Genomic DNA, 9,041 nt, shown 5'->3' on the forward strand with positions numbered 1-9,041 from the left:
CCCCTCCCCTCTATCCAACGTTTCCCTCTGCAGTGATCAGCACTCCATTCATTGATCCATTCATTCATTTATCTAAGAAGACTGCCTCCCTCTACATTAGTTCATTCACTCACCCATCCATTAATCCCTCTCTCCGCTGTACAGGATGCTTCCTACTGTATCACTTACCGCTGATCTTATTGACTCCGTTTGCAGAGTCGGACAGCTTCACAATTATTGGTACAGAATTGTATTTTTCTCAACTTATCTGAAAGTTTAAAGCTATAACAATCAACATTAGCAATACAACTGGAAATATTCAAGTTAATGTTGAGTCAAGTTATGCCGACATACTGAAAGTGCAGTTTGGTGTCAATAATGTACATTTACATCTATTCACACACCTTCTCTGACTGATAAGATGGAGACAGAGGCTGCTCATCGCTGTTCAGTTTGGTACTGTGCTCTTAAATTGCTTTTATCCTCTATTTTTTATAAATGTTGCCATGGACTGCCCCCCCTACCCCCCCTTAGGGTAATTCATCCACAAAAAACACACTGGATGCTGCACTAGGTCAGAAACCAGAGGAGACTGTGAGGTCCACCGCAGACGGACCACTTTTGGACAAAATGTCCTCTCCATTAAAGGCAGCTCATTGTGGAATAGCCTCCCAACTGAGACACGGGATTGTCCCACTCTCAATATAATAGCTTCAAAGGACAACTTAAAGGGGACCTATCACACAAAATGCACCTTTGTACGTCTTTTATACATGAATATGTGTCCCCGGTGTGTCAGGGAACTCACCATGTGTCAGAAAACACAACCCTCTCTATTTTCCTCCGTACCCAAATCTCTAAAAACGGGCTTTAACGGATCTGATACAGATACAGAAAATAGTGTGACATCAGTGACGAGGAGCTCCGCCTATATGGCCAACTCTCCACCAATCAGGGGAATGAGAGGTTGACGTGGCATGGTAACAGCATGGTAACATGACGCTTGTAACTCGGCCCCCTCCTTTGCAGGGGGGCGTGGTCAGCTGCAGCGCATGCAAAGACAGGGTGGATGAGAGCAAAATAGAGCGAAATGAGGCATGGCTCAAATGCATTATCTGTTTGGTATTTTGAAAAAGAAAACGTATAAATATACCTTATATAGGTATGGCCCTACAATATATTATCTCCTCTTGCACTTTAGGTAGCACTTTTATCTCCTCTTGCACTTTTATCATATCTTGCACTTTGTATACCATAGCTGCTACATTGTACTGCCATGTGGTAAATGCTTGTATGCTGCTCATGCTCTTTCTGCATGTCATGTATTTATTTTTGCTATGTATATAAATGTCATGTTCTTGTATTTTGAATGTGAGGGGATTGCGGATGGAAATTAGCTTAAAGCTAAAATCCGGCTCATTTACGCTTGTAAGCATTGTTTTGTTTGTGTTCATCGATGTGCACTGTCCCGGTTCAAATAAACCATTAAAAAAAACAAAAAACTCATAGGACATAGGACACTTGTAGTGGACATTCTTCTCTGTTGCAGCACATATTAATGATGGCATCAGATAAGATGTGCACATTTCTATAAAACAGTCTTGCCGGTAGAGTATCACTTTTTTAACTTTATTTCTAGGATATTGTCTAATTTTGTACTCAATTATTTTGCTAAATAAAATATCATATTCCTACTGAATACAGAGGTGACCCTCTCTCTGCTGCCTGTCTGTGTATGTGACCCATCTGTCTTTCATTGTGCGTGTGTACCTGCAGGTTGCAGGTCTCTTCTGATTGGGCGTCTATTCTGTCTGTATCTGTCACAAACTATCCGTCCCTCTGCCTGTCTTTCCTCTGCTGTTTGTCTGCAGACTAGTCTGTCTGTTTGCGCTGTGCTGTCTGTCTGACTGTCTGGCTGACTGCCATTCTCTGCAGTGTAGAGTGAGTCATTCTGAGGACAATGGAAACAGTTTGTAAAGCCACACTGGAGCGTACACTTCCTCCGGATGTGCAAGAGGATGCCATTCATAACAAAGCCTGTACTGTCTGCTGCCTGGCTGTTATTGCCCTGTATATACATGAGAGTTTGAGAAACAGAGGGGATGGAGAGAGGAGAGCAGGGAGATGGAAGGAGATACATGCGTAGACTGAGAGGGAAAGAGAGTGTGAATTGCAATAAAAAGGGGTGAGTTGTGTTGACAGGCTCTACAGCAGAGGCAGGATGGAGGAGGAAGAGGAGAGGAGGAAGAGGAGAGGAGAAGGGCGACACAGCAGACAGTGGCGGCAGCAGCAGCAGCAGCAGCGGCGGCTGGTGATTGATATCAGGGATCTGGCACTGCCACCTGATCCAGCCAGCCAGCCTCCAGCACACTGAACCCACTGAACTCACTGAGCAAAGATGGCTGCCTGACTGCACTGCACCCAATGAACCCCACAACAGCAGTCCAACGTATACAGTACATCCCATACATTCTTAAAAGTGTAGAGATGAAGAGGAGAGAACATAATATTTAAAGAAAGGGCGGCAGGTGTGTTACTTTGCAGAGATGCATGACAGGTTCAGACACTCACATGGATATTCATAAAGTCAGACTTTGAATATCTTCGCGACTGTTTCCATCGTGGAAAAGACCAAAACTAATCACAATCCTGCATATGATAGATGTGATGTGATTTGCAAACAAACAATGCACACATATAAAAGGAGCAAGAGTGGAATGTGGAGATTTGAAAAAAACAGGAAGACATGCAGAATATGGAAGTTAATGGGTAGGATGCAGCATTGTATTTTCGCACTGCGACATGTATAATACATGTCAGTGTCGATGTGACCAACAACCAAACTTGTAATTTTTCTGCAATTTAAGAACAAAACACTTGAACATAGTATTTCATCAATCTGTTCTCTAAGCCTTGAGACTCAAGCACAGAAGCTTAGTAATATTTGTCTTCAATTAAGAATATACTGTGTATTGTGAATGGATGTGGAACTTCCTCTTGACTTCCTCTTATGTGCAAATTGTACGATAGAGTAATCCCTCCAGGGAAACAAAGACTCATTGATCTTAGATTATTCAGAAAGAAAGACTTCCGGAGAACAGACATTGTCAAAGAAAATATGATGGTGTTCTCCCCGTGTCTCCTCGCTGCTGGCCATCTGTTGCCCTGATGCTGCTGGAGGTAACAGTTTCCTCGAATACAGTGTCTGACTGTGACCTCCGTGGCCTCACATGGGCCGACAGAAGGTGAACTACTGGCCTGGCGGAAATGAAGTGAAGTTTTAAAAAAAGAACTGCCTTGTGAGTTCTGAGAGCCACATCTGATTTTCACTGCCAGATAACATTTAAAACAAGACCATGTTGTCCAAGGCTACACCTGTAGCTCACACCTGTGCCCTGGATTTCTCTTTCACTCAGTCTTTATCATTAAGAACAGAATGTTCTCAAGCAAATCTGCAACGATTACTCAATCCATAGAAATATAGATCTGCTACCATTTTTATAATCGATTGATCCTTACAATTCATTTCCAAATATGGCAATCAATGCTGTTTTCAGTGTCTCAAATATGGATTTCTGTTTCATATCATATTTTAAATAGAGCCGCCCCCTCCTCCTTATAATAGTTCATATATCTTTGGGTTTTTTGGCTGACGAACAAGACATTTTAAAACCTCACATTGCAATATCTGGGATGGACATTTTTTCACAGTTTTCCTGACATTTGATAGTTTATGAATTTGGAAAATAATCATGTGTTGCAGCCCTATTTTTGATATTTTCCTTTATACCATAATCACTCTGGTACAACATGTATCTATCCACTGTTCATTACCTCCAAAGATAAAGAAGAGATGCAGCCGAAAGCACACCTCATTCTGGTTTAATGAAAGGAGGAAGGAAATTCATCGCCATGGCAGTGAGCATGTGAGTACTGAGAGGCACGGTCATCTGAGGACATTGTGTACTGTACTCTGAAAAGATGTTCCTGAGGTTTGTCTCAAGATGGTGTGCTGATAGGAAAGCTTAGAATTCACAGAGACATCCATTATATTTGTTACAAGCATTAATTTTTCTTCTCTTATGCTAATTATTTTCTTTCATTCGTGATGATTCTGTGTTTTATCTCTTATCGCTCTCAACACATTAAACGCTTTAAACCATTGATGTAAGGAAAGCCTCTTTTACTTCCTTTCCATTCTGTGTGATATTCCCTACTGACAGTCTAACATACTCCTGAAGCTGGTGCTGCACGACATGCTTATTGAAAACAATGCAAATACACACCGCTGCTAGTGATCAGCATCCTCTGACATGTGTAAATTGACCATTGAGTCTCGAGCGTGTTACATTTTGCTGTACACATCTGTCATGTTTGACCAATTATTCTAATGGTTAGTGGCTTGTCGAACAAAAGCTACACACTCACAGATGCACACTGTCAGTCCCTTCATAAAACATGTAGAGGCAAGCATCCCCATGAGGGTTCATGAGCAAGAACTCATCACCGATACTGTGTGCTTTGAACGAGGAAACACTTTCAATCAATCAATCATTCCACTTTATTACCGAACCCATTAGCCAGACCACAAAAGATAAGAGTAAAAAGAAAAAGGTAAAAGAGTATCAAATAGAAAGTGAAAAAACCTCAACTATACTCACTATGAATTACTCATTCTGGTCAACTTACGGTGAAATAAACTCAGCCCTTTGTAGGATGAACTTGGTGTAATTTCGTTAAAGAACAACACCATAAAAAACCCGTCTGCATATTTCACACCTAAACGTGTGCTGTAACTTTGATAAAGGGGTCGACCATGAATCCTTAACTGCCAGACCATAACCATAAGTGTTGCCCTTAGAATAAAACGTACGACAATGTCGATATAAATCTTATAATCATTCTTACTAAAGTTAGTAAAAAGGTATTACCAAATGCTTGACCAGACTGCTAACTTTAAGAAAAACCCTGCTTGAGTAGAAATGAGAGCAGAAAAACTATTTACAACAAAGAATCGTTAAATAACTTTTTTTCCAGCAACAGAATATTGGAGGCATATCGTATGTAACGCATGTAACCAATTAGTCTAACATAACATGATTAATTATAAGAATACCAAAACACAACCTGTTCTGACAAGCATTTACCTGCGTACTTAAAGAGACGATTATTTATTAGCTCAACTTATCCCATAACTAACACAAAAAAGGATACATCACTATTCATCTAAACTGCATGGTTTTATAAACAAACAATAAACAACAGGTCAGCAGCTAAGGTACTCCTCAGGCACAATCTTTATCATTTGTTTATTTTAAAGCCTTCTAAGAAGTACAGAGTTCTGTTGAACTTTTTACCAGTTTTACTTTCTAATCTTCCACTCATTCAGTCTTATGGTCACCGTTATCCTGTCACTCAATTCAAAACAAACCTATGTCTATTGTTTGATGAAAGTGTTAGAAAGTAGGACTCTCCAAAGAGTCACAAAAATAACAAAATGTTATCGTACAATTACAAAAAGGTTCACCCCCTTTCTCTCTCTCTCTCTCTCTCTCTCTCTCTCCTTTCAGTAAAAAGCTGTCTAAAGACTGTGACTGCAGCGTTTGCTGTATCACAACCTGGACAGTGAGTCAGCATCCCGACCCTGCTCCCCACACACAGACAGACACACACACACACACACACACACACACACACACACACACACACACACACACACTCTTTTTCAGACACAACCTGCCTGAAGCACACAGAGGCTTAACACAAACACAGCCAGCCAAGCTTGTAGTAAAAAAGACACATCCCTGGGGGGGGAAAGCATATACACTCGTACACTAGAGCATCAGACATCCATGTAATCACACACACACACACACACACACACACACACACACACACACTCAATCGCAAACACTCACATCCTCCCACTGGCACATGTGGACAGGCACGGCCGGGCCCTCAGTCTAGACGAGAGGCAGAAGAAGAGAGGTAGAGAGGAGGGGAGCAAAGAAGAAGAAGAGAGGTACTGGATGTACTCACCCCGTTTTTGGAGCCATCCCTCTCTAACGATGGTGACATCGCTCATGGTTCCTTCACGCCGAGTGTGATGCCGCTACACGCCTGCTCCACAGAGAGAGAGAGAGGGAGGAGGGGAGGAGAAGAGGAGAGAGGAGTAGAGGAGGAGGAGGGGGGGGCGGCTCTCCCAGCCTCCGCGTCACTCTCCCTCCCTTCCTTTCCTGTTCACCCTCTCGATCGCGCAGTCTCTCTCTCAGGCACACAAACACGAGGTGTGTGTGTGTGTGTGTCGCTTTGCTTCCTGTTGTTGCTTATCTCCCTGCCTTCTTCTTCTTCTTCTTCTCCCCCTCCTCCTCCTCCTCCACCTCCTCTCTCGTTCCCTCTCCAGACCTTCCTCCTCACCAGTAGTGACTCAGCCTGGAAGGAAGTGAAAAGAGAAAACTAAACAAGAGAAACAAAAAATGAAAGACAGATTTATATTTCTCGTCCTCTGCTGCTCCCTCTCTCCCCTTTCATACAATCTGACAAGACAAACAAGTGCTTGTGAGGACCAATGCTCCCACCCCCAGTTCCTCTTCCTATTGCTAACACTCTCTGATAAACAGGATGAATTATTGCAGAGCTCTTGATGAAGCAATAGCTGACCTTGATTGCCATACAAATACCCCTCAGAGATCTCATCCATTCATAGATCTTTTTATGAGCAGATAGTAATGTCTAGCTTTCTTTGCTTGCTTTGTTTCTGCATGTCAAATTCTTTGGTGTGTGTAGGCTGGTTTGTCTATATGTGGGAGAGCATCTCAGGACTGTGGAGTAGAGCTCGGCTATAAATAGCAACAGCGGCAGTTAGGGATGCTCTCACACTCTCTTTCTCTCTGCCCAAATCTATGCACCTCTCTGTCGCCTCAATCCCGCCCTCCTTCCCCTCTCCTTCCCCTCTCCTTCCCCTCTCGCTGCATAGCTGCCGCGCTCACCTCGAATGCACCCTACTACACTGCGTTACACAACGCGCTACAACACTACGCTGCTCAGCTTGAATGTAAAAAAGCACGACGGCGGCTAGGCTTGCAGTTGTAGACATCCAGAGGAAATCAGTATTCAGAACGGCAAGTGTCTGCACTGCTGCTGCCGACACCGGAGGGACTGCAGCGTCACAACTGAGGCTGGGAGAGACGTGCATGCTCACTCACACACCCTAGGTGACACAGAGCTTTTTTTTTTATGTTGAGGCAGCAGTATCATTGTGACCAATCTGAAACCAGACGAAAGAATTGCAGAGTAGTAACACATCTTGGTCACAAGGACTGATACAATACTTTCCACTATTCCATTATTTGGAAGTAGAGGGTTGGATTCCTTCAACCTCAGCCCGGGTGCAAGGTTCAGTAAACCAAAAATAATGAGATTTTGAAAAGTGTTCATTCGTCTGATTAACAGTAGATTAACCTGAACTGAAAAAACACTTATTTGCTCCAAGAGAACCCAAGACATGAGTTTGGAGATGGTTGAAGTATGTACAGTTATATAAAGATAAATATCGCTTAGCCGAAACAAATTAGCACTGATCTAGGAGATTTGTTTTTATAATACCGGGCCCCAGTACATTTAAAGGGATTGAATCATTTGTAAGGTGCCGTACAGTTCTGGATTATGCTTTAAGAGCAAGATTATAGTGAAACGAATGCTTCATGCCTTACGAGACGACAGGAGCACAATGTCCAGACAGCGGCAACCCCTTTTCACCAGAGCAGCTGTTGCCATGGAGATATGAACTGCCGTGATGTACCCACCATGCCAGGGGAAGCACAGTCCAGACAGCATTTACTTTATGATATTTCATTCCAGTGGCAACAACAAAAATGAAAAAATGACAAGGAGAGGGAGATCTTGAGAAAATAAACTCAGGAAATAATGAGAGAAACAGAGCGCAGGGACCAGACTGTCAGCTCACACACCAATACATCAGTCTAGACGTATCGAGAGGCACTGCGAGGCAACTAAGGATGGCAAGTAGAAAAAGTTAAACAATCAAAATACTGCTCTGACACTAAAACATTGCATTGCATTGCATTTAGCTGACGCTTTTATCCAAAACGACTTACAATATGTACATTCGACCAGGAAGATACAACCTTTAAACAGGGTATATGCAGAAATCCTGAGGTCAAATTTAATACCTTTTAAGACCTTTTTTAAGACCCTTTCCATACATTTTAAGACCTCATCGCAACTTTGAGTTCTAACCGGTTACATTGGCGACACACTTTACCTCACATTGACTATATTGATTGTAAGATAGCAAAACTAAACAGAGTGCAGACAGACTACTGAAGCCTCCTCTCCACATGAACTTCAACCTCTCTGTGAAGGTCAGGTTTAATGCAGTATGCTGCTTTGTTGCTTCTGTAGACTCTGGCTCTTTCATTCCAGTAAAACTCCTCAGAAACCATTAGAAACCAGTATTTGACCAATAAACAAAACAATTGACAAAACTTTGAACTATGAAATATATTAAACTTTGGTGAGCTTCAGCGGGGTAATGCCATATAGGAGCTCCCTCACAAATACCCAGGGGTTAAATTGGGCCGGGGCTGTCCGGGGCTAAGCCCCGGTGTTGTGCCGTAGGTTGAAGCCATGCCGTAGATTGAAGCCCTGTTCGCGGGGATGCGCAAACGTGACGTCATCGCCTGTATTGAGCGTTCGTCTAGTTTAATACGCTTTTTTCTCTCTTTTGAATGATTTAACCACCGACTTGATTTATGAAAAAAACGGGTGACATTGAACGAATGATAAGCACCCATTAGTTCTATAGTCTGTGTAATTTGTTGCGCTTCCAAAATCTTTATACCTGAATTATGACCTGTTAATAGGACAGTAACCAGGACACAGACATCCTTCCTCCTTGTATTGTCCACCCTGATGTGAATTTTGACTTCAAACAAGGTTATGCTTCTAACACTGTCTTAAAATTTTCACAGGAATTTTGCTCGGAGGAGCGTTAACCATGCCGTGTAATAAATAAGTCGGCAAAACGACAAATTAGACTA

The 9,041-nt window shown here is 42.5% G+C and overlaps 1 protein-coding gene across 1 annotated transcript in view; it reads right to left on the reverse strand.

Annotated features, from left to right (window-relative positions):
- The window catches only part of LOC104953747 (RAC-gamma serine/threonine-protein kinase-like), a 47,410-nt gene that overhangs the window by 31,345 nt on the left and 7,024 nt on the right, over positions 1-9,041 (reverse strand). The window contains exon 2 of the mRNA XM_010780739.1: positions 6,019-6,411. Within this exon, the coding sequence (XP_010779041.1) occupies positions 6,019-6,064 (46 nt within the window). The 5' untranslated portion in view covers positions 6,065-6,411. The remainder of the gene's footprint in view (positions 1-6,018; positions 6,412-9,041) is intronic.

Source organism: Notothenia coriiceps, unplaced genomic scaffold (assembly GCF_000735185.1).
Source record: "Notothenia coriiceps isolate Sejong01 unplaced genomic scaffold, NC01 NC01_scaffold00022140, whole genome shotgun sequence".
Lineage (NCBI taxonomy): Eukaryota > Metazoa > Chordata > Actinopteri > Perciformes > Nototheniidae > Notothenia > Notothenia coriiceps.